Raw genomic sequence first — 26,206 nt, 5'->3', positions numbered from 1 at the left:
TTCTGTGTGTAGCCAGAAAGTCTGTGCTGATGTTGCCAGGGTCAAACAGATTCCTTACCCTCTGTTTCAGTTAGCTACCTTTGGTTCTCTGCACAACAGGAGAGACACATGTATGACAAAATGGAACTTGTAAAAGCACACACTCAATTTAATATTTTAAAACGATCCCCGCTACAGATAGAATGGAATGGATAAAACCAGAGGTGGGCAGAAATCTCTGGTGAAAGTTGTCGGCAGGATGAAGCTGGAACTGTGCCAACCAAGAATCCCAGAGAGCAACAATTCTCTTCTCTCTTTCTCCTTGCATCGAGCTGCCTGGAGGAAGGATCCCAGCTGCAGAGGAGTCAGCGATGGCTGAAGAAGCCCTGAGGATGGTTGAACTTGAAGGGCTTCATCCGACTGGGGCCCCTAAGAAAGAAGAGAGATTCCTGAATATCAACAGCTATTGCAGGACAGCTCTTCTCATCAAATGCTTTCAAAAAATCTGTGGATCCCATATCAGGATCGTGATGAAAGGGCCTTTTAGAAAGTCACGCTAGTACCTTTGTAGAGATCTGCTGGATGTAACAGAGGAAGATAATCGAGAATTTTAACTGAACAACTTAGGTCCAGGGTACCTTAGGGATTGCCTGAACCCTCATGAAAGTCTCCTTTCAGACAACCAGTACAGAACCAGGAAACTGTGCAGCATTCATTGATCACACCGGCTGCCCACAGATACCTGACCTCCACATTCTCCTTTTTATTTGAGCAGATTTATGCACACTTCTGCCTTTGTGAAAAGAAACAAAAATACTGCGGCCTCTGGCTGTCTCACAGCATGCCCTTCCTCGCTCCTTTCGACTGCCTTTGTTAAAGCACAGAGGAGCTTGAGAGGAGGCGGGCAGAACCCCAGTCGCAATGCCACCAAATGTTGTGGGTGCAAAAATCAGAAAGCGCCATGGCAGGAGATGAAAAACGGGAGACAGCTCCCAGAAGGCACTGGAGACGAGATGAAAGCGCCAAAATCCAGGGGAATGAACAGCTTCCTGCTAGAGATAGCGCTCACTCTTCCTCCCCGCTGGAATAGGAAGAGGCAAGAATGAGCCCTCTAGAAGCATGAGTAGAAGTGCCAAGCAAGGCTCATAGCTGTACAAGGCGGGAAAAGATAAAGGGCGGTGAGGGAAGGAAGAGACAGCAGGAACAAGGTGTGCCAAAATTTTTGATTGGTGGGGAGGGGATAGAGAGAAAAACAAAGCCCCATGTAGGTCACAGCCAGTTAAAAGAAAACCACAGCTTTCTGCACAAGGTGCACAATGAAGCCATCTTGTATGGAAGCTGCCAATCTACCTCAATAGTGTCTACACTGACTGGCAGCAGCTCTTCAGTGTTTCAGGCATTAAGTTGCTCACTCGCAGCTACAGAGGTTCTTTCACCTGGAGACTGGCCAAAACCTGGGCATCTTCTGAAAGTGCACAACCTGCCCCCCGGGTCTGGCTACTCTGCTTTAGATGTGCCACAGTACGAGTGTCAGGGACTGTGCTGAGGAGGGCTGCACTGAGGAAGAATGGTGGGAGTCACCCCGTTCCCCTGAATCTCCCCAGGAGCAGGAGGACAATATAGATTTGGGACATGGGTTTGCAGAGGGGCATAGTTCAGAAGGCAGAAGCTTGGAAATACTGGATGAGGAACAGCTAGGAGAAGAAACACTGGGAGAGAGAGAATTAACAGATTCTCAGTCTCTGGACAGCATGCACCCCCCTTGTCCAAAGACATGGAGAGCTTAGAAAGTGTTAGAACACAAAGCACAGAGGGTACAAGCTCAGATTACAAGACATAGGAGTCACGTAGATTAATAGGGACAGAAGGGGGGGGGAGTGAGCCTTAATTGGGAGCACCGTCATTTCTAGGAGACATGTTCTTTTCTCTCTCACTGTGATTATTAAAACATCTAACTGGTAAGACTTCCTTTCATTTGATCTTCTTATTTACTGCCATGGGGGAGGAAGCAGATTCCCCCAAGTTGGACAATGAGACACCCACATGCCCTGCTCCTTACCTGACGAGGCGCAGACACATTTTCTCCTGCGGAAACTCCTTGGGCCCCTCCACACTGTTGTCGTGGGTCTCCGTCTCAAGGTAGACATCCAGGACGACACACAAGCGCTGCAGCTGGTTGGTCAGAAGCTGGTAGCCTGGCTTGGGACCGTACAGCTCTTTGTAGTAAACAGAGACCTCGCTCTCCATGGCCTGCAGGGAACCAGAGAAGGGAGAGAGAAGGAGTTGAAAAGGGGTCCCTCGGAGATTGCCCAGCCATATCCTGTATGAGGGACAGGGAACCTGTGACTCCCCAGATGGAACTCCCATCATCCCTGATCATTGACCACGCAAGCTGGGGCTGATGGGAATTGGTGGGCCTGGTTGAGAGTCCTCTTCCCTGGGTTTGGGCCAAGCACCGTACCCGGATGTTGTCGTCGTTGCTGTTGGTCTTCTCCCCTTTCCAGTTCAGGCACAGGCTGAAGATGGGAGGCATGGAGGAGTAGCCTGGGTTCAGCACCACCGCTGCCTGCAGCTTAGCTAATCACAGAAGGGAAGGGAATGTCATCATGGAATGGTCAAAATTTCTAGCCCCTCTTGGTTTATGAGTAAACACACAAAAAATGAAGGCATGCACAATGAACCTGGCCACTGAACGAAGGTAACCCACAGCTTTACTCGTCGTTCTCTTGGCCTCGATCACCAAGCGGCCCCTGGAAAACTGCACACAAGGGAATGCGGCCCCCAGAATGAAAACAGTGGCTTCCACCAACTGTTAATCTGAAGTATTACTGCCTCCAACCATGGAGACAGAGCACAGCCATTGTGGATATGCTCTGCCCCTGCGGCTGGAGGCAATTACGTTTCTGAATACCAGCTACAAGAAACCACAGGAGGGGATAGGGGTCTCGTGCTCAAATCCTGCTTGTGGGTTTCCCGCAGGCAATCTGGTTGGCTGCTATTGAGAACAGGATGATGGTGAACTAGATGAGCTGCTGCCCTGACCCAGTAGGGCTCTTGTGACTCTTATGGTCCCCACCTCTGCATGACAGCCATGCCTTCTTCTCAAGCCTGCTTGCGGTGGGGAAACACAGGAGAAAGAGAATCACCCACCTGTTCCTCTTTCAATCAGGGCCATGTAGTACAGGTGTGTGTCCTCGGCCAAACCGGCCTCGACGACATCTTTTGTGTAGGACAGCTCCTGCAGTGGGAAGAGCGAGAAGCGGGCGATGAGCTGGGTCTACAGAGATAGGGACACTGTCAACACACAACAGAGTCTCTTTATAACACAAGCGCAGATCAGACACACTCAGATCGACACAAAGTGCAGAAAACGGGCAGCTTAGGCGAGCGGTGTGCGATGGAAAAGCAAGACTAAGCATTCCACTTCCAAAAACTTATTGCTTCATTAAAATAGTAATAATCTGTCAGGCTTCAGGGAATCCGATCCCCCTCCCTCATGTCAGGCTGCCAGTAATGGAAAGACAAGAAGCTCTTACCAAGGTATTTTATTCAATATTCAGAGAGAGATGCACAAATGCCGTCTCTCGGATAATGGCGTTGCTCCGAGTAAAGTCCCACCCCCACCGTCTCTGCTATTATATGCCATCCCTACACTGGCTGATCTGTGCCTCTGAGCTTTCTGTTCTCCTACTCTCAATGCCTGCCAGGTTCGGGGAGAGGGGTGGTGGTCTGGAATGCTTTCTAAAGACACCGAGTCTGTCAGCTGTCTCTCTTCTGGTGCTGCTTCTTCTTCCTGCTCCTCTTCCAATATTCCCTGCTTCTCCTCTCTACAGCCTCTGATCTGTGACCTTCTGCAAACCACTGTTGTAAACCTATACTGTCTCCCTCTTCTCTGGGAATTGCAGGAGGAGGAGGCGGTCTCCCCCATTACTCTCAGTCCAGTCCCTGACATAATGATAACAATACAGTGGTACCTCTAGTTACGTACTTAATTCGTTCCAGAGGTCCGTTCTTAACCTGAAACTGTTCTTAACCTGAAGCACCACTTTAGCTAATGGGGCCTCCTGCTGCCACCACACCACCAGAGCACAATTTCTGTTCTCATCCTGAAGCAAACTTCTTAACCCGAGGTACTATTTCTGGGTTAGTGGAGTCTGTAACCTAAAGCGTCTGTAACCTGAAGCGTATATAACCCGAGGTACCACTGTAATAGATACAATACCAACCAAACTGAGCAAAGCTGTAATTGGCTCTTCCTCTACATGGCTATTCTTAAGCAGCATGCACACATATATGATTTTCAAGCAAAGCAGGAAGCAATTTCAGATGTAACATTCAAACAACATTAAATGGGCTTTTTTGATCCCCTCCCTCCCACCTCAAATCAAGTATTTCAGGGCAGCCTTTCCCCGCCCAGTGGTTTTGGACTACACCCCAGCCAGCACAGCTGTGCTTGGCCTCAGCTCCCAATCAAGTCCCAGATAGTCCAGAACAGCTGGTGGGCACCAGATTGGGGAAGGCTGGTTTAGCAGGCCAGTTCTTTCTCACAAGACTCCACTTACCAGGTAATCCTCGTACGTGAGCGCTGTCCACTTCACCAACCGCGACACAATCTTTGCCGGAAAGAGATGCTGGCACTCGCTGGAGACCGGCAGAATGCCATGCTCTGAAGCCCAAGACAGGGGGGAAAAGGGCAACATAAATATGATCAAAGAGAGTCCCCTTTCCCTAGCAAGGTCAACGTGTTATGTTCAGAAGTGGCAGCTCAAAGGGCAAATCTGGCCGCTGAACAATTGTGGCTTTAGGTTCCTGTCATATATGGTTAAGCAAAAAAGGTTCTAAACCTCTGAAGGCTCAAAAGAGTTCTGACAGGTAACAGCTGGTGATAGGACCAACATGCTGATGAGTGATAAATTAGCACAAAGCTTGCTCCATTGGAGATGGAAGTGGAAAAAACAGAGAGGTGCTTGGAAGCTGCAAAGGCAGTGTTTGGCCGAGATTGTCCCAATCAGTGAAGATGTACTGCAGTGGACCCAAGGATCCCTCGGCCAATTCCCAGTGAGCCACTGAATATCTGTTGGTTGCTAGGACTCTTGCCAAGAATGCTGGGTTAGGGAGAACGTGGTCTGATCCCACAAAGGAGATAGGACTGTGGGAACTGGCCAGTCAATTCCTGTAGCTTGGTGAGCCCGATCTGGACCTTGGGCTAGCCACCCACTTTTAGACCTTTTTCTTTAGAGAGGTTCAGTGTTCGCCCCATACTACTCAGTGCTCTGAAGATTCCATTGTCCTGGCTACGTTTCAATGTATAGCTGATAATTGTCAATCACACCTGGGACACCTATTTGGACACATGGACTGTGTATATTAATTTATATGTTCAAGTCAAGATCAGTGGGATATTTTAACTGTCTATGAAGTTGATTGTGTTTCCTTTCCCCTTCTATTGTAGCTTCAAAACTTTACAATTTTTGAGAAAGTCAGCGGGGAGAATGTGTGTGGAGGGGGTGCAATCTGGATGAACCATCTCCCTGCCAAAAATTGCCTCTCAAAGCTTTTGTTAATGTTTCCCCCCAAAGCTTCCAGGGGGTGATTTTTGTCAAGGAAACAGGCATGGGGAGAATAATTACTTAAAATTCCCCCACTGCCCATACCACTGCCATGGGGCTCCCACAGCTGCCTGTTCCTAAATGAAGCAATTTAGCTGCTTCTAAGCAAGCAAAAATGCTTTTTAAGTTAGATGTAGTTAGGCCTAGAGGTGGCAGATTTGCATCTGGGAGGCTGCCACCTCAGATTACAGGTAGGGGGCTCCCATGATGTGATTCTCCATACAAAATAAAAATCCCTGCACCTAGAAAACTAGCAGTGTCAGAGGAAATGGGACTCTAGCTACATCTTCCTGACATGCTAGGATTTTCTTGTGCAGGGATTATTTGTTTGTAGTATGAAGGACCATTCCACCTCACTTTGTAAGTTGGGGCTGAAATGATTCCCAGGCCTGAGGGTGGGGGGCATCTGATGCTCAGAGTGTGTGTGATTGGTGGAATCCAGAGTGTCACTACTGGGGGAAGCAGCAGGGCAGCTGGGATTTACCAAGGGAAGCAAACTGCTTGTGTAGAGCAAGGCGGGACTCCAGCCTCATCTTGAGCAATTTCATCGTCCTCTCCATGTGGCTAGCGCTCAGTGAGTTATCGGCAATCACAGGATTCTGCAAATGGGATAAAGGCAAAAGTGGTGTTACCTCCACAACACTGAAGAGCCAGGAAACTGGGGTGGCTTGACCAGATTGGATTCTCTCGCAGTTGCAACCTGTTTCCTTGCACAGCCTCATCAGAGATAAAAAAGCCGAGGCCCCGATAATTATCCAGATTCCTCTGTGCACAACATTAAAACTCATCCTTATGCTGACAGACAAGAGAATGCTGGATAAAGTCATAGAAGCAATCATCTAGCCCAGGGGTCAGCAAACTTTTCCAGCAGGGGGCCAGTCCACTGTCCCTCAGACCTTGTGGGGGGCTGGACTATATTTTGAAGGGGGGGGGAAGGAATGGATTCCTACGCCCCACAAATAACCAAGATGCATTTTAAATAAAAGGACACATTCTACTCATGTAAAAACATGCTGATTCCCGGACCGTCTGCAGGCCGGATTTAGAGGGCGATTGGGCCAGATCCGGCCCTTGGGCCTTAGTTTGCCTACCCATGATCTAGCCCAGTCCCTGGAAATGCAGGAATGAATATGCAGCTGTCCCATATGGGGATCAAACCTGCAACCTTGGTGTCATCAGCACCATGCTCTAATCAGCTGAGCTATCCTAAGGATACTTGCTGAGTCCTCCTTCCACTGCCCTGGGACTCTGCTCTCATGGTTTGGAACCACCTAAACATGCACAAACTTTCACATCTACACACCCACACCGACTATCTATACCCACACAACACACACTTCCGTAAGAGGAGCCATGCTGGATCAGACCAATGGCCCATCTAGTCAGGCACCCTGCCATGGGCATAGGCAGGGGGGTGCAGCTGCTCCCCCTAAAACAAGTAAATAAATAAAAATACTTAACTGACCAATTGCGTCTCAGATAACTCAGTTTTGCCCCCCAACATAAAACCTGATCCACCTAAAATAAATCCTGGCTCCGCCCATGCGTCCTGCTCTCACCGTGGCCAAACAGATGCCCCAATAGGAAGCCCGTAAGCAGGATCCGGGCAAAAGAGCCCTCTCCCCTCCTTGCTGTTTCCAGCAACTGGAAACATTACTGCCTCCAGCTGTAGAGGCAGAGTGCAGCCATCGCAGCTAGTAGCCATGTCCCCCGTAAACCCCTCAGTGCATCTTCATTCACCTGCCCGCAAGCAAACGCTCGCTCCATTTGCAATTTGGAGAGCCAGGTCCAGCAGCGCCGGTAAAGGCTGCCTATCGAGACTGCCTAACGTCTTCCCCGTTGTTCAAAGGCAGCTCTGCACCTACCTGGGGCTGATCCTTGGGGAAATGGAGGCCCCCCAACTTCTGCACCCACAGGTAAGGGTGTCCCAGTTCTGCAACGTAGTCGCTCAGGGACACGATCCTGGAAGACACAAGGAGGGAAGGCGCAGGTGAGAAGCCATGAAGGAGAGGCCTACAAGGCAAGCACCTCTGTCCATTACCAGCTTACCCGACTTTATCAAACTGGAACTGGTTGGCGGGGTTTGGAGTCCTCTTTCCGTGATCTCCAGGATACAGGCAGCTCAGGAGGGTGTCGGGGCACAGCAAGTCTCTAGAAAGAAATAGGAACAAGCAATGTGAAATTCAGGATCTTCTTTGTCGGAAGATCCAGCAAAGATAGGAAAAAGTCATTCTTCACACAGCAGAGTTGAACTACGGAACTCGCTCCCGCAGGAGGAAGCAACAGCCGCCAACCTTAGGTGGTGTTAAAAGAGGATTGGGCAAATTCAAGGAGGAGGGGCAAGGCGATTGATCACTACTAACCACTATGAGTAGGCTCTGCCTCCATGGTCAGAGGCAGCAATACTTCTGAATACCAGGTTCCGGGAACCACAGGAGGGGGAGGCCACTGTGAGAACAGGATGCTGGACTAGATGGGCTTTTGTGCGACTGTGTTTCATTTCTATCTAAGTCAGATCTGCCAAAGAAAAATCTCCCTGTATGAACGACTCTAAGATTCTGTGCAAGTTTACTTCTGCTCCGTTGCCATGGGAATTCCGCAGGAGATCTGCAGGGACCTCTGTTGTGTGTGTCTGTGTTCTCCTCCCCTCACCCACTGGAACATTCTGATGTCACTCAGATCTTTTGAAACTCCATTTTGCATCCATTCCCGTCGTCTGCGCTGTCCCCCTTTCTAAATGGGCCACAGACTGTCATCTCGCAGTGATGACTCTAGAGTTGTATGCAGGCATACTCTGGATTCTCTTCAGATCATATAAATCTTCCCCCTCCCTGTTTAGAGTTGAATGCAGGCAGTCCCCACAGCTCCCACCCTTTCTCTCAAATGCTGCCGACAGAAGTAAACAGGTTCTCTGATCAGCAGCAGATTAGACTTAAAAGTCACATTAAACACAGATGATGAGGGCGACCGAGAACCTCGTTTTTAGGCAGGAGCACAATCGGATCACAGCATTCGTGGTTATCAGTGACTTTAAGAATTAGGGTAGTTAGCCAAGCAGGAAGTCAGGTTACTGAAGGCTGCCACCGGGCATGAACAGCAGAAGCGCCCAAGGATGAATAATTGCACTGGCGCATATATACCCCCCAACACCACCTCCTCTTTTCCCACTGTTAAAACTGCCTTAATTGGGAGTGTGCGTGTGCGTGCAATAAACAAAGGTTTAAGTGATGCTCTGCCAAACGTCTCAGCTTTAACGAATTGATGCTTTTGAATTATGGTGCTGGAGGAGACTTTTGAGAGTCCCATGGACAGCAAGAAGATCAAACCTATAAATTCTTAAGGAAATCAGCCCTGAGCGCTCACTGGAAGGACAGATCGTGAAGCTGAGGCACCAATACTTTGGCCACCTCTTGAGAAGAGAAGACTCCCTGGAAAAGACCCTGATGTTGGGAAAAGATTGAGGGCACAAGGAGAAGGGGACGACAGAGGACGAGATGGTTGGACAGTGTTCTTGAAGCTACCAACATGAGTTTGACCAAACTGCAGGAGGCAGTGGAAGACAGGGGTGCCTGGCTTGCTCTGGTCCATGGGGTCACGAAGAATCGGACACGACTAAACGACATCAACAATGTTAGACACGTGTGAAGCAGGGAAAGAGCAAGCTGCTTCTCCCAAGCCTATTTTGACAGCTGTGCTTCCAAGCCAGATTTCCACGCACACCCCAACACACACACAACTCCAAAGGGAATAAAAGCTCCACTCCCTGAGGCAAGGCAACTCACAGAACAGAAGAGGGAAGAGAGAGGAATAGGAGGGAGCAGTCTCAGTAGAGAGAGAGACTCAGCGACCATGCACAGGGAGAGGAAGCGATTAGTCTGCTAGAGAGTAATTAAATGAGACAGGGAGACGAGATGCGATCAGCCCCTAATTTATCCTCACCAACTCAATAGAGCACCAGAGACACATAGGTCCGTTTGTTGGTTTTTTCCTTGCTATCTGACCCATAGGAATGCTTCTCTCTCATCAGGCTCCTCCCTGTCTCGCTGCCAAGATAAATTAAGAGATCAGAGACAGATCTTGTCTTTTCTGCTAAAGTCTCTCCGCTCTTTAGGGGCAAACGAGGCCCGAGAGGGGATGTATAACTGCAACGACTACAAGCGACATGCAAGTGACTCTGCAAACTTGTGTGCCCACAGCGCCCCCTGGTGCAACTCGATGGCAGTGCCCATCTTTTGCACTGCCCCAAACAACATATTGCAGTGTAAGGAGAAAGCCCAGTTAGATGGGAAAGTTCAGGTTGGGGAATTTTTAGGCCTGGGGTTCTGGCTGATTGTGGTTTAATGGGAGGCTCACCGCTCCGTTACACAGATCAGAAGACTCAGATCTTCAGTATTTGAGAACAGCAGCTGACAAATCCTGTTCTCTGTTACTCCATAATAATTCTTCAAATTGTAGCACTATTAAAATTCACACTTGTGTATGCTAACCGACTCCAAATGCAGGACAGCAACTGTGCCTGCTTGTTTCAAGGTGCTGCCTTCTATATAGTTGACCATTTAACAAGACCCAAGGTTAACAAATGGTTTTGCCTGCGTAGAGCAAGAGATGTGAGTCTGTTGATGCTTCTGCATTGTAACCTATATAGTGAGCACAGAACAGGGATGCAGAACCCTTTTCACTCCACAGGCCAAAGCTGTATCTGCCACGCGGGGCCAAATGTGACAGGTGGGAGCAGCCCACACCATGTCAAAATCCCATAAGTACATAAGAGTCTGCTGTTCTCACAGTGGCCCACCAGATACCTGTGGGAAACCTGCAAACAGGATTCGAAGCACAAGAGCACTCTCTCCTCCTGTGGTTTCTAACAGAAGCAATTATGCCTTCAAGGGAGGAGGCAGAACACGGCCAATGTGATTGGTTGCCATGGATAGCCCTCTCCTCCATGAATTTGCCTAATCCTGTTTTAAAGACATCTAGGTTTGTGGTCATCGCTGCCTCCTCTAGCAGCGAGTTCCATGGTTTCGGCCCAATCTGGAAGGGGAAATCTGTGTGTGTGCATGTAAAAAAGGGGGGCAGGAAGGGGAAGGAGGCTTGCAAAAGCTTTTGCCCCTCTCTCCCTTTAAGGTCTGGGGACTTAAAAGTAAAGTGAGGGAGAGATTTGCAAGTCTTCCTTCGTGTTGGCTTAATTCAATTCTCATAAGGAAAACAAATCCCTAGGCTCAGAAGTTCTCTGTCCTGCAAAGAACACAGGAAGTGACTGGCTGCTTGATCAGGCCAAAGGGGCTCCTGTTCTCACAGTGGCCAACCAGATGCCTCTTCTGGGAACCCCGCAGGTAGGAGCTGCGTAGTGATCCCCAGCATACTGCCCCCAACAGTGAAGGGAGAACACAGCCACCTTTTCTACCTGGCTCTGGTTGGCAGATCTTGGGGTTCTAGTAGATCCAAATTGCCGACTGTCTGCCCACCCGTGAGCAAGATGGACCAACAACCTAAGTCAGGTTAACATTGCTTCTCAAGTCCCCAAATGAGGTACCTCTTTGCCAGGTGCTGCAGGAAAAGGGTATGCAGAAAACACTCACAAACTTTCCACGTCTCAGAAAGACAGCACTGGAATCTCTCCTTTTTCTTTGGGGGTTAAAAAACAACAACCCCCCACCGGGCAAAGTAGAATTCTGCCAGAAGCCACAACAGCAGCCACAACAGCTTGCCAACACCCCATGAAATAATTTCCCAGCTGATGCTACCCTTGGCACCTGGGATCCATCAGCGACAGCCTGTCCCTTCGCCAACCCCTGCGAAGCTCACCCGGCACTGATGGGCATGGACATCTCCGCAGCTGCCGTCACCTTGGCTTTCGTCGTCATGACGTTGAGGTTCATCAGATAGTAGAAGGTGAGGAGGAGGAGGCTGCCATCTGCAATGACACGGCCAATGCCAGGGGTTTAGGAAGGGAGAAGGCAATTTGTCGAGCAGGGAAGGTGCAGAGAGAGAGAAAGGAGAGAGCAACAACTTCCCGTTGTGTTTAAACCACTGGGAGAGATTGGGGGTCAGTGAACTGCTCCCTTACCTGTTGGAACTCACTAGCTATAATACATGGAGAACCTCAGGCTTGTGGGCTGAATATGGCCCACCAGGACTCTCTACCTGTCTGGCCCTCGGGGTCTCCCTCTCCTAAGCCACACCCCTTCTCCACATGCAATGCCCCTCCCTGGCCCTACTTCATACCCTCCTTGAGCGTTCTTTTGCCTGGCTGTCAATATGTCCTTGAACTCAGATAACGCTTCTCGCTTGCCGTTCTCCAACCAAAGAAATGTGTACAAAAATGCATGGGAGGAAAGCGTGAATTAGAAAGCCATGTTTTAGTGAAAGTAACATGCAAAACTTCCTCTAAGGCAAAGTTGCTTGAATATTAGGAGAAAGGCGCAGGAAAACGATTACAATTTTTTGGTGAAAGTGTGTTGTGTGTGATCAAAAAAATCACAAGCTGCTGAGATGTCGGGGACTACCCTAAGACCGGAAAAAGGAGCAACCAACTGATATGGAAATTGACATATTAATGCATCCCTAACTTCCAGAGAAGGGACAGAGCCCCAGTTTAGGGGCACCAACAAATGAGCTGCTTTGCTCTCTCACGTACCTTTGCATTTCAGGTCGACAGTGACGGACAGTGGGTGCCTCTTGAGCATTTCCTTCCGCTTGTCATCCAGCTGCACCCCTAAGGTTGGGCGGCGACGCTTCTAGAGTGGGGAAGGGAGAATCACAACACATTCCTGCCTCCTCTCTCCCAACAAGCTTCCACCACAAGTCTACACTTCGTTTGCTGGGGCTTTGCACACCTGTTGCACCCTGGGCTGCTGCTACCTGTCCTGCCCATGTGCTCTGAAGTGCAAGCGTGAGATGGGCAGCAGGGAGGGACAAGCGCAGCCAGCCACCCATCCCCACCACTAGGGTGGTCATTGGTAAACCCCAATCTTTCCATTTTCCTTTCGAAGGGGCTGTTGCCCCATTCTGAATAAGCCCTGTTTCAAAATTCTAAATCCAACACCATGGAGGAAAGGAAGTGCTCACGAGGAACAAAGGAAGTCACCTCATACAGAGTCAGACCATCAGGTCCATCTAGCTCAGGGGTAGGCAACCTAAGGCCCGGGGGCCGGATGCGGTCCAATTGCCTTCCCAATCCGGCCCGCGGATGGTCCGGGAATCAGTGTGTTTTTACATGAGTAGAATGTGTGCTTTTATTTAAAATGCATCTCTGGGTTATTTGTGGGGCATAGGAATTCGTTCATTCCCCCCCTCAAAAAAAAAAAAAAAAATAGTCCGGCCCACCCCACGGACGGTGGACCGGCCCAGGGCTGAAAAAGGTTGCTGACCTCTGATCTAGCTCATTATCATCTACATGGACTGGCAGTGGTTGTCTGCGGTTTTAGGTAGGGCTCTCTCACGCCCCTACCTGGAGATTCCGGGAATTGAACTAGCGACCTTCTGTATGCAAGTCAGATGCTCCACCACTGAACTGCAGCTCTTGAGTATACAAAGTCAGACCATCGGCCCATTAAGCTCAGTATTATCTGTGGTTCTCCAGGTTTTCAGACAGGGAGTCTTTTCCTAGCCTTACCTGGAGAGGCTGGGGATAGAATGTGAGACCTTCTGCAGGCAAAGTAGATGCTCTACCACTGAGCTATGCCTCTTCCTGCAGCCCCTCCCAAGTGAGGAGGCCAGGGAGAGCCAAAAGGAAATGATAATGCAGGTGACCGAAGGAGATGGTCTGTTTGTAAGTGCATCACCAAGTCCCAGTATGTCTGTTTCTCCTCACTTCGTTACATGGGAATGCACACAGGAAAGGCCCTTCACTTGTTTTTAATGGGGGAGGGGTGGGTGAATGACAAGGCACATTAGACGTGAAAGAACAGGTCTAATGGCACAAGGCATACCGGTTTCAAGGCAGAAGGAGACATCGCCCCACAACATCCCTCCCCTCCCTGCAATTTCATAGCGCAGTGGGAAGGTGGAGCTCTTACCGTGGTCTGTTCCTCCTCGGCATCCGAGTCACTCTCATCATCTGTGAATCCAAATAAATGAATGCTAAGAGCCTGGCTGCATCAGGACAAAGACCTATTTAACCTAGCATTCTGTTCTCACAGTGCCCAACCAGATGCCTGTGGAAAGCAAACAAGTAGGACACAAGTGCAACAGATCCTTTAGTGATGGCGTCCAACTTGGATGGCTTTAAAAGAAAGGACCGCCTCTCCCCTTATGAACCAACACAGACCCTGTAATCACCACCCGAGGTCCTCCTTCGTGTGCCTCCTCCACGAGAGGCCCAGGGGGCAGCACATGAGAACGGGCCTTTTCTGTGGTGGCTCTCAGCTTATAGAATGCCCTCCCCAGGGCGGCTTGCCTGGTACTTTTGTTACATATCTTTAGGCACCAGGCAAAACATTCTCCCAGGCCTTTGGCTGATTAAACAACCTGTGTCCTTTGTTTGTTATTATAGCATGCAATTTTGCTTTTTTATATTGTAGACCACCATGACCTTCGGATCAAGGGTGATATAGAAATTTAATAAGAATAATAAATGCACGGAGAAAGAGGCTGTCGACAACCACAAACCATGATGGCTATATTTCACCTCTGCCAACAGAGGAAGTATGCCTCTGAATAACCGTTGCTGCACATAGGTCCACTTTGTGGGCTTCACGCTGGGGCAGCTGTTTGGCTACTGTGAAGATAGGATGTTGGACTTGGTGGGCCTTTGACCCACCAGGGCTTCTCTTATGCTCCAACAACGAAGCAGCAATGCCTCCCCAGTTATGGAGCATGCTTATCCAACTGCAGCCAGGGCACCCCATACAACATCCAGCATAGACATGTTAACACTGCAGGACAGAATCTCCTAATTCCCTCTTTACAAGTTTAACAGTTTTGGTTAGCTTTGAGCTCAGTTTTAACATGCAAGCTGCCAATGGGCCACCCATATTTTGCAGCCCTTGTCAGGCTATGACTCCCCGTCAGCCTTGATCCTCGGGTGATGCTGGCGAGGGTTGATGGGAGTTGCAGGCTAGCAACTTTCGGAGGGCACCAGTTTGGGGCAGAACAACTTCTGTCAGACCCAGCCAGCATGGCAAATGGGAAGGGAGTTGTAGTCCTAGAGTGTGCCAAGCCAAAGAAGGCTGGTCTATGCCAACTGGCTGCTGCTCTCCAGGACATTTCCCAGCCCAGGTAAGTGGGAATCCTTTCGCTGGAGCTCCTGAAGCTGGAACCTTATGGAAGCAAAGGACATGCTCAGCTGAAGAGCCATTCACAGCAAGTGAAGGCAGCTTATGGACCCTCACTCACCCTGAGAGTCCTCTGGAGGTTTGCAGAGAGCTTTGGCTTCCTCCACGTTGCCTTCGATAGCCACAGCCAGCTTCTTGTCTGTGAAGGAGATGATGTCATTAGCCACACCTCCCCAAAAATGACTCCCACAAACTCCGTAAAGCTCGGAAGCAACAAGGTTATCAAATGCAGGTTTTGAGCAGCTCTGCTCTCTCTCTCTCTCTCTGTGTCTCATTCTTCCCCAACCCTGCAGACTCAGGGGAGCCAGGGATCAGATTAAGGGGGGGGGGGGGAGACGACACACCAATGTGACAGTCTTCAGATAATGTCATGCTTTCTGCAAGGAGCTGTGAAATTTGACACCTCTGCTCCCCTTCAAAGCTCAGCTACCTTGAAATAATAACTTACCACAGGCCTGGCCGTAGGCACTGGCTTGGACAAAGAGCACATAGAGGGGTGGCGGGAGATGCCTGGCCGTCTCATACTGCTTGTGAACCTGGTCAAAAGGCATGGAAAGGTACTCCTGGACAGGGAGTGAAGCCTGGTAGGAAAGAGGACCGACAGGGGGGAAAAAGGGGGGTTATAATTCTGTGGTTTGGGCAGTGACCCATGAGAACAGGTTGGCACCAAAATGCCCCCAAAGATGCTGTTTTTATTACGCTACGTTGTCAGTATGTGCCCTTTCATTGTTAGGTATATTATGTTTTGATGCACAGGGGGCAGGAACCTGTCACCCAGGGGCCGCATGTGGCCCCCTGTCTCATTTGATGTAGCCCCTGACACCTCTTGAAGCTGCTCTAGTTCTTTTATCCTAGGAGTGGGGAACTGCACGTTCAGGGCGCCCTTCCTCCAGGACTCTATCTGGGCCTTGGGACTCTACCCCAGTCCGCACCCCTCATGGGCCCTTGTCTTGAACCCTCCTCAAGTATTTCTGGCCTGGCTGGGCAGTGTCCTTGAACTCTGATCACGCCTCTTTCTTGCCTGGGTGGAGAACAGAGCGGGATGTGCAGAAACTGAGCTTCTGTACAAAGGGAGGGAAATACACGTTGCCCCACCCATTTTTGCTTTGGCCCCACCCACCACTGGCGTGTGAAATGTCTGGTGGCTCCAACAACCTCGGGAGGCCTGCAGCTTAGCCAACCCTGTTATAAATAATAATAGTAATTGCAGTAGTAATAAAATAACCAGCATACTGAAGGAGAGCGAAAGGCAACGGTCTTTGACAGTCAATGGGGCTTGTGATAAAAGTCCCACCTAGAATCTCTTCTTACTGAAAACTGCTCATATATATTCAGGTTTTCTTTCTCCGCAGCAGGGATGGGAATCTGTGGGCCTCCCGAGGCTGCAGGACTCCAACCCCCCAGCCAAGCATGGCCAATAGTTGAGAATGATGGGAGATGTAGTCCAGCAACATCCCGCACCAGCCCTGTAATTGATGGTTTGGTTCTGTATTGAAGGCCATCTCCCATGCTGCACCAAAGGGTTTGCGGGTTTCTTATTCTCCTGCTGAGAACTCCTAAAGCAATTCTTTTTAAAAGCCTGACCCACAGCATACCTGCATGATGCTGTTGAGCCGAGGCTGGAGGTTACTGAGGTATTCCTTCTTCACTTCTATCTCTTTCAGGATCTTCTCTTTGTTTGCCAGACTTTCTTTGTACTTCTCTGCCAGCCTGCATGCAAGAGATTAACAGTTACTAACAACCGATGTTTCCAGAGAAAGTAGAGGAGGGAGAAAGGGGACACACACAAAGTCTGGGAACACAGGAAGCTGCCTTATAGTGACTCAGATCAACGGTTCATCTAGTTCAGTATTGTCTACACTGACTGGCAGTGGCTTTCCAGAATTTCAGGATGGGATCTCTACCTGGAGGACTGAACCTGGGGCGTTCCGCATTCAGGGTGCTTGAACTATCAACAGAAACTGAAATTGTCTATCTGGCAGGGGGCGCTCCAGGGTTTCATGCAAACGGCTCTCACAGCCCTACCTGGAGATGCTGGGGAACTGACCCTAGGCTCATCTGCATGCAGAGCAGAAGCTCTACCACTGACATTTCAGCCCTTCTTCCTCAAGTCCTCCTCTCGTAATATTTATAAACTTGGAACACTGTGGGACCACTCTTCTAGATTTCCAGGTCTGTTCATTTTCTGGCAGTCTTTAAAATGCAGGGTCCCCTGCCCCTGCAAGCATGCCAACATCGCAGACTGTCTTGCCAGAGCGGTGCATGCTCTGGTTAGCTCCCGCTTAGACTACTGCAATGTGCTCTATATGGGGCGACCTTTGAAGGGGACCCGGAAACTACGACTAATCCAGAATACAGAAGCTAGACTGGTGACCAGGAGCAGCTGCCAAGACCATATAACACTGGTCCTAAAGGATCTTCACTGGCTCCCAGTACATTTTTGAGCACAATTCAGAGTGTTGGTGCTGACTTTTTAAGTCCTAAACGGCCTCGGCCCAGTATACCTGAAGCAGCATCTCCACCCCCATTGTTCAGCCCGGACACTGAGGTCCAGCTCCAAGGGCCTTCTGGCAGTTCCCTCCCTCCGAGAAGTGAGGTTACAGGGAACCAGACAGAGGGCCTTCTCAGTAGTGGTGCCCGCCCTGTGGAACGCCCTCCCATCAGATGTCAAGGAAAGAAACAATTATCTGACTTTTAGAAGACATCTGAAGGCAGCCCTGTTTAGGGAAGTTTTTAATGTTTGATGTTTTATCACTTTATTATTGTTATTATTCTGCTGGCCAGATGGGAGGGGTATAAACAAATAAAAAGTTGTTATTATTATTATTATTATTATTATTATTATTATTATTATTATTATTTGCTTCTTGCTTTCATTAGCCCCGTTCGGGCTGCAATCCCTGTTGGCTCTCACCGCCTGAGTTCACTATTAGAAGGACCAATACTGCAGAGTGGAAGGAAAGGGCGGAGAACCGTAAGCTTGCTCAAAGCCACCTAGCAGCTGCTGGGCTATGCTACTCACCGCTTGCGCTGCTCCAGCTCCCAGTCGAGGCGGGAGAGCGTCTGCTGGTGGGGATCGGCAAGCGTAATCTCCGGCTTGCTGATTTCTGCAGGGGCCTCCTTGTAAAACTCCTCCACGCTCACCAGCTCAATCTCCTCATGCTTGGACCTGAAGGAAGGGGACCAAGAGAAAGATAAATAAGGGGGGAGGAGGGACCTTCCTCTATATCCAAGGTCACGTGTAGCCCAAGGACCGCAAGACTGAGCTAGCTGCAGTTCAGTGACAGCTCTCAAGCTGGGCTTTGGAATGGGCTTATCAAAGTTGTGCAGACCAACTAGATAAGGCTAACTTACAGTTCAAACTTCTAAACAGCTTTTTTTTGCAAATGGCCAGGCTTGTAATAATGAGATGCTGGAAGAACTTGGAGGCTGCATCTTTGACAAAAAGGATGGCCAACAGCACTTGAGGTGAAAAAAAGTACAGACAAAACAAAATTGGCACAAGGTTTGAAGCCTCATTAGTCTACTGGCTAACTTTTGGGGGCCTCTCCACCCTCCAGTCACATCCTATTATTTAAGCTGCTTACTTAAATTCCAGGCATTTTGTGATCTCCTTCTGCAGGTGCATGACTTCGTACAGCAGATTTTGGAGCTGTAGGTGATAAGCATCCACTTTCTGCTTTGCCTGTTAACAGAGCACAGAGCAAAATCATTACAAGGCAAGGAAGTGAAAAATCAAGTTGGTGTGACTGAGACACACGGCTGATGATGCAATCTCAAAAAAGTGGCAAGTTAGTGAAACTGAACAGAGGTCCATATTCTCATGTGGGCAACCTTCCAGAGGCCACCTGCCAGTGGTGGGCAGGGCCAGATGCAAAGGTGGGCGGAGCAACAAATGCAAATTTTATTTTGTATAGTAGGCTGGTTTCTACACACATACTCAACACACCTTTCTCTGTCCTCCATCCAGGCATACAAGAGGCATGATCAGAGCTTGAGGACACATTCCATCCCATCACTCAGGGGAGGGAAGTAAGGTCTGGGAGAGGCAAAGCTCAGGAGGGTACGTGGCCTGGGGAGAGTCCTGAAGGGCTACATTTGGCCCCGAGTCTGATGTCACCCATCCCTGATTTACATATGCAAAGCATACAAAACAAATTTCATTTTACCCCATGGGGAAGTGTGTTTTAAGAAAACACAGAAAGCCATGTTGTCGGAAAACAGTGTTGCATATCAATACCAGTACAATCTCACTTCTTTTTAAAGAAAATAAGTTAGCTCCATCAGTCCAAAATAATGGGTATTCTCCTATCTATGTCCTCCTCACTTGGATTTGAATGTTCAGCCTAACACACAAGTAGGAGTGAAAGGGTTGGGCTTACCATCTTGTAACATATAGGTTCTATTATTATTATTATTATTATTATTATTATTAATTCCCTGCCATTCACCCTCAGGTCCAAGAGTGGGTTGCAACATTAAAACACAATATTCAAACCAGTTTAAAACAACTGACAATCACAAAAATAAGGTGGGTCTGAAAAATCTTCCCTAGAACTGCCATATATGAGAGTACAGTGGTACCTCGGGTTACATACACTACAGGTTACATACGCTTCAGGTTACAGACTCTGCTAACCCAGAAATAGTGCTTCAGGTTAAGAACTTTGCTTCAGGATAAGAACAGAAATCGTGCTCTGGTGGCGTGGCGGCAGAAGGAGGCCCCATTAGCTAAAGTGGTGCTTCAGGTTAAGAACAGTTTCAGGTTAAGAACAGACCTCTGGAACGAATTAAGTACTTAACCCAAGGTACCACTGTACATGTCCAACGAGGGATAGAGTTTCAAGATGTGGAGGAAGCTTTGGTGATGCTGAACCTAATGATCCGACCATCCAAGATCCTGTAACCCTTCCCTGGTTCTCTGGACTCAACCGTACCTCGTGGGTTTGATCCCTTCCCTTCTTTAACCGGATGTGAGCCAAACGGTTGAGTTTCTTCAGGGTCATGAAGTGGACGCAGCTCTGGATGCGACGCTCCTCAATCTCGGAAGCCTGAAAGGAAGAGAAGGGGGGGAAAGAGGAAACTGATTAGGACGGTCCTTAATTTTCTTACCTTTATATCCCGCCTTCCTTACACCAGCATGGAACCCAAGGTGGTTTCTGTGAGGTTTCCCAGTCTTCATCCATCTAGGCACTGCCCCAGACCTGACTAGCTTCAGAAAGGTGGGGGTCTCATGTGCCTTCAGACCACCGCCCAGGACCCAACTGTGTACCTAACTCCCTTGCCCCCTAAATCTGCCAGGCTTATTCTTTCCTCTTTCAAATATCTAAATTTTGCTAGGGTTTATCTACACCCCCCAGCCCCCGGTCACATAGAATACCTTGACAGGGGTGGGAAAAATATTTTTTAGCCAGAGGGTTGGATTCCCTTCCCGGGGCCACATGCCCATAGTTGGCAGGGTTACAGGCAAATGTGAGTGGGGTGGCTAATGTAGTTTTACCCTTGTACATTAAGCCTTTTTCTGCTCACACCCACACACTCCTCTCTCTACCTGCCATGCAGGCACGCAAAAGTCAATTTCAGAGTTGAAGGAGACATCCCAGCCAGGCAAAAACACCTGAAACAAGACTAGTGGAGTGTGTGCATGGTTGGGGAGAGCCTAAGGGCCACACAGATAGGTCGGGGGGGTACATGGTTCCCCACCCCTGCCTTACACTGTCTTTGTTGCCTTTGCTCTTCAGCTCCTGGATTTCTGCCATAAGCCTCTGGAGGTCCTGGCAGGTCTCTTTGTAAAGTTCGTAATCTTTGTTGGGGTCCCGCAGGTCCATCTCAGCCTCTTCACTGTAATATTTGGCATCCTGCAAATGGAAACAGAGAGGGAAGCTAGACTCTTGGAAGTTCTCTTCTCTTCAGAAGGGAAGGGATGGCATATTATACAAAGGGCTCTCTGTAGCATCTCTGGTCACTCTTGGAAGCAGAATATAAAGGTAGGCAAAAATGATCCTGGCACTGCAAACTCCATCATCACCCTTCCAGTTTATCTTGTTTCTGAGACCTTGCCGCATTAAAGCTCAAGGAGAAAGTAAGTTTAAGTTTGAGTACAGCCTTCCACAGCCTAAGAGCAAAAGCTCCAGGTGAGAACACTGGCTAAGCATTTCTCAGCACCCCCTGTGAGAATCTGTTTTCAAAGACAGGAGAGGTAGTGCTACACTAGGGGCATCACAGCATCCTAGTCACTAAAAGGCTCCTTCAGATGGTACTTGGGAGTTATATTAATTTTGAAGCAGTTAAAAATGTTAAATTATACCCACAAACCTGCAGCACACAAGCCTGCTACACTCCGAGAATGGAATTTGTTGAAGATATAATTCTCTATGTCTGGAAACGTCTGCCCATTTTGGCAGGCAGCAAAACCAGGGGGCTTGACTGAACCCCAGGCAGATTCCTATGCGTGGTTGGTGGGCTGTGTTAAGGCTCTGTGGGTCACAAATTGGGCAGGCTTGCTCTGAGACTCCCTCCCCCTTTTATTCCTGACACACTTTACAGTAAATGGCCACACTTTGAGTTCACCAGGACATAATCAGTTACTAGTCAAAACCTGGCAGTTAAAATACAGTAACCCCAAGGGCTAGTCTAGAGCATCTTTTACAGAGATACCTCCAAACCGCTCTGGTTTTCAAAACAGCATCTAAGAAGCCCACAAGTAACTCTGTTACAATGAAACTACCTGATCAGTGTCTGGCCGGCCCCTCTTGCCTTCCGATGGGCCTCCATCTGTCCGGATGACCTTCGGCTTCCGTTTCTTACTGGAGTCTGACGACATTTTCTTAAAACATGAGAATCTGAAAACCCATGAAAAGGGGGCAGGGGGATCAGTTAATCTCACACAGACTCAAGTAAAATCTACTTTCATATCAATCATTCTCCAAGGCAATGTGGAAAGTGTGCCTGTGACTACCAAAGGACGATTCCTTTATTATTTTAAATCACCCAGAACCATTCAGATTTACCCCTGGGCATAAAAAATATGCTGAAAGAGAGGTGACTGCAAGAAAGGTCATTCTGCATATAACATCATAACAGGAGATCAACACCATATAATCTAGGAACCAGGTCTTCAGCATGGTGGTCCCTATCCTTTCGAATTCCCACCCCTGGTGCCTCCCCTGTTTTCTTTTTGGCACCTACTGAAGAATTTCCTCATCCAACAAGCCATCTAAAGTGGGGCTTTTTATCCCAGTTGCTACATGCACCAAATTCAAAGCTTTTTTTTTTTGTATACAATAAACACCCTCTGTTGCACTTAACTCTTTGGACTCCTTTAGGAGGAAGGGAGGACGATAAAGAAATTTGATCAATAAAACAAAATCCGGAAGTCAAGAGGGATCCCAGGCCTCATTACCTTTCAACCACAATGGCAACTTTTAAAATACAATTAGTTTGTATTTCATAATAAGTTAAAAAAAAAATTGTTAGCCAGCTTGAACCCCCACAGCTAGGGAGAAAAGCAGAATAGGTAAAGTTAAAGGGACCCCTGACCATTAGGTCCAGTCGTGATTGAATCTGGGGTTGCGGCGCTCATCTCGCTTCACTGGCAGCTTCCGGGTCATGTGGCCAGGATGACTAAGCCGCTTCTGGTGAACCAGAGCAGCACACAGAAACACCATTTACCTTCCCACCGGAACAGTACCTACTTATCTACTTGTACTTCATGCTTTCGAACTGCTAAGTGGGCAGGAGCTGGGACCGAGCAACAGGAGCTCACCCCGTCGCAGGAATTCAAACCGCAGACCTTCTGATCGGCAAGTCCTAGGCTCTGTGGTTTAACCCACAGCGCCACCCGCGTCCCTTATATTCATTAAATAACAGCAATTGACAACAATAATACAGTGGTACCTCAGGTTAAGAACTTAATTCATGCTGGAGGTCTGTTCTTAACCTAAAACTGTTCTTAACCTGAAGCACCACTTTAGCTAATGGGGCCTCCCGCTGCCGCCGTGCTGCCACTGCATGATTTCTGTTCTCATCCTGAAGCAAAGTTCTTAACCTGAGGTGCTATTTCTGGGTTAGCGGAGTCTGTAACCTGAAGCGTCTTTAACCTGAAGCGTCTGTAACCCGAGGTACCACTGTAATGACCCTCTTCCCTCCCCATTCTTGTTCACTATAAGAGAATAATGCTTAGAGGCCCTTGGAAAGATGTCTGCACATGCTCAGAGGGGCTCTCACCTGCAGCAGCGACAAGTACCAAGAGGCTGACCCCTTGCCTAGAGAACGAATACCTCCCGGGGCTAAAAGCCACCCCCACCCCCGAGTTCTCCTCGCCCTCCCCGCCTCCTGATCTGATTTTGGAGGGGGGGGTATTAGCAGCGGCAACCCCACCCTCGGAGGGCAGAAGGGAAGAAAGAGGGGAGCCGTTTACCGACGGTCACGCGCCCTCCCCTCCCCCCTCCCGCCATCCGGCTCTCACCGATTGATCCTCCTTCTTCCACAAAGCCTCAAAGCCCAACCGGAAGCACCGAACCGGAAGCGCGGGCAAAGCAAGCCGGCCGCCGGCGAAAGGACTAGAGCGTCGGCACAGGTTTGTTTCGCCCCCCCTCTCTTCCGCCCCCTAGTGGCGCCTCGCGGATGCTTACCGTAAAGGAGGGAGCAGCTTCTTCTGCTGTTTTTACTCCATCCCCGCTTTTCCTCTCCTGCCCCCGCTTCTTGAAAAATAATATTTTTTTATTTCACGTTTATATTTTTCCTGTTGTATAATTATTTAATAATAAGCATTACTGTTATGGATTGAAGTCTCTCTGCCTTATATAACAATCTTACCACCCCGCTGCCCAGTGCCGGATTTGCTTATAAGCTAAACAAGCTATAGCTTAGGGCGTCCCAAAATTTAAAGGACATAAAACCTGGATGTACATTTCCAAAATATAAGATAAAAAACAAATAAAATGAAAGCTACATACAGCACCAGTGTTTTGTGTTGTGTAGGCTCCTATGGTGTAAGTAATGGGCCCCGCCTGCTAGCCTGCTCCCTAAAATATCACTGGTTTGCTCATTTCTATATATAGGGGGCCTACATTCTGCATGGACTGTTATGTGCAAATGACTTTTGATACCTATTAGATCCATAAATTACCATATAGCATATATTCAACACAAAAATCAGCAACAATTTGTTGTTGACAAAGGACAGCTGGGCATATAAACAGCCCCATTACCTTCAGTAGCTTAGGGCCTCATCAAACCTAAATCCAGCCCTGCTGGATAGGGACCATGTTATGTACTGAGTTGGATGAGTATATTTCAGACCAACTCCTGTGGGAGCTTTGGCCCCCACAATAAAATATTTGAGGGGACCAGGCCCCCACAAAGTTGATGGGCATTCCCATTCAAATGGTGTGTGTGCACTGCATCATGTGATCGATTACACAGGGCGGGGATTACCTGGGCCCCCCACAATATTTTATTCAAGTTGGCACCCCAGCACCCTGCACCAGGCATGTGTGTATGTGTGCTCATATCACAGTGCACTGGCCCAGACTGGCAAATAAGGGATCAAAAGTGATGTTCAGTGATTGGATAGTTACAGAAAGTGGTTACTGTTGCGTTGTAGTGGAGCTCTATAAAAGCAGGCTGGCTGAACCCTTCAGTTCAGTTCTGTTCTGGCCTGTGAATAAACAAGAGCTGTTTGAAGAATCACTGTGTTGTCTGATATGCTCACCCACAACTTAACAGATGGGAAACCTGTGACGCTGCAGATGTTGCTGGAGTCCCAGCACCCATCAGCCTCAGCAGTCATCGTGGAAAATGCAGACAGAGGCGTAGGAAGGGGGGGTGCAGTGAGTGGGACCCGGGTGTCATGACTGAGGGGTGTGTGTGACAAAATGGCAGGCGAGTGGGTGGCACACCTTGCACCCGGCAGCAGCAGCAGCTCTTCTGACCGGGCGGCAGAGAGCAGCCCTCCTCAGCCATGGCGAGGCACACCTGGCCGCAGCAGCTCCATCACCAGGTCACGTCTGACCCAGCTATGGAGAGCAGGAGGAGAATGAGGAGCAGTTTCCCCGTCCCTCTCCTACTGTCATGGTCCGGTTCACGGGCGATCAAAGTCCCGGCTGGGGACGTCAGGAGCGGGGGCAAGATGGCGGGGTGGGAGCAGGAACGGGGTCCAGAAGCCAGGAGTCGGGAATCCAAGAGTCCGAGGGTCAGAGAGCCGGGAGTCAAGAAGCCGAGGGTCCGAGGGTCGGGAAGCAAGGAGTCACGAAGTCAGGGGTCCGAGGATCAAGAAGCAGAGAGTCAAGAAGTCAAGGGTCAGAGGATCAAGAAGCAGGGAGTCAAGAAGCTGAGGTTCAAGGATCAGGAAGCAAGAAGCCAAACACAGCAAGGCAGGAAGCGTGTTGCTGCGGCAGAGAGCCAAAGGGAAATGCTGACCTTATATCCCTTCCTGGCTCTTGCCACCAGGTGCTGTGAGTTGGCCTCACCTGTGAGGCTGCGCCTTGCCTCTTCAGAACAAACTTAGGAAGGCCCCAGTCCTGCAAAGTCCTATTGGTCACAGGGCCTGGCTCCTGCACGCACACCTGACACCTACGCTGAACTGTGGCACGTGGGAGGGCACCCTCCGTGCCCCTCGGGAGTGCGCCCGCCCTCAGCAGCACGGGCATATGCTCTGCCACTGAATGCATACCCCCCAAGTGTCCCTATTTTCCAGGGACTTCCCTGATTTAGAGAAGGCGTTCTGGTTTCTGATTTAATCCCGGAATGTCCCACTTTTTCTTAGGATGTGCCTATTTTCATTGCGGAAATGTTGGTGGGTATGGAGTTATCTGACCCTTGAGCCATCTGAAGGCAATCCTGTATTGGGAAGTTTTTTTAAAAAAAAAGGTTAATGTTTTTATATATGCTGGAAGCTGTCCAGAGTGGCTGGGGCAACCCAGTAATCTGTGTGGGGTATAAATAGTAAAATTATCATTACAGAATGGGACTTCCCTATTTTCATCGGAGATATGTTGGAAGGTATGACAATGGTCAGATGGGAGTCTGCAGGGCCACAGGTTCCCCACTCCAGCTGTAGTGGTATGTTCCGCTGTAGACAAATCAATTCTGTAGTTGTTGTTTTCTCAAAATAATAATAATAGATAAGGAATCTTCAGGAGAGGGATTTGGTGCGTTACAAGTTTCTATCAAACCCAGATAAATGATACACTCCCTTGAGAAACTTTTTTTTTTTTTTAGTTTATTTTCTCCTTCAGATCTATAAGGACTAGAAACTTGGGTACTGCTTTTGTTTTTAAACTGAAATCTGATAGAATCAGGAGGCTGTATTCAGTTCCATTTAACAGATTTCATGTAGAC

At 48.9% G+C, this 26,206-nt stretch overlaps 1 protein-coding gene across 1 annotated transcript; it reads right to left on the bottom strand.

Moving 5' to 3' along the window:
* Window positions 1-123: 123 nt before the first annotated feature.
* On the bottom strand, window positions 124-23,432 carry THOC5 (THO complex subunit 5). Its single transcript, XM_028709961.2, has 20 exons — window positions 23,331-23,432; window positions 21,591-21,705; window positions 20,578-20,721; window positions 19,801-19,914; window positions 18,451-18,548; window positions 17,886-18,032; window positions 16,459-16,573; window positions 15,312-15,444; window positions 14,925-15,002; window positions 13,607-13,647; window positions 12,226-12,325; window positions 11,394-11,502; window positions 7,638-7,739; window positions 7,454-7,550; window positions 6,073-6,187; window positions 4,542-4,645; window positions 3,130-3,217; window positions 2,441-2,556; window positions 2,039-2,229; window positions 124-408 (listed from the first exon to the last, which is right to left on the bottom strand). Exons 2-20 carry the CDS (start codon window positions 21,684-21,686, stop codon window positions 345-347), a joined length of 2,052 nt encoding a protein of 683 aa, XP_028565794.1. The 5' UTR covers window positions 21,687-21,705; window positions 23,331-23,432; the 3' UTR covers window positions 124-344.
* Window positions 23,433-26,206: the final 2,774 nt, after the last annotated feature.

This window comes from Podarcis muralis, chromosome 16 (assembly GCF_964188315.1).
Source record: "Podarcis muralis chromosome 16, rPodMur119.hap1.1, whole genome shotgun sequence".
Lineage (NCBI taxonomy): Eukaryota > Metazoa > Chordata > Lepidosauria > Squamata > Lacertidae > Podarcis > Podarcis muralis.
The sequence above is the reverse complement of the archived record's forward strand: the minus strand, read 5'-3'. Positions and strand labels throughout refer to the sequence as shown.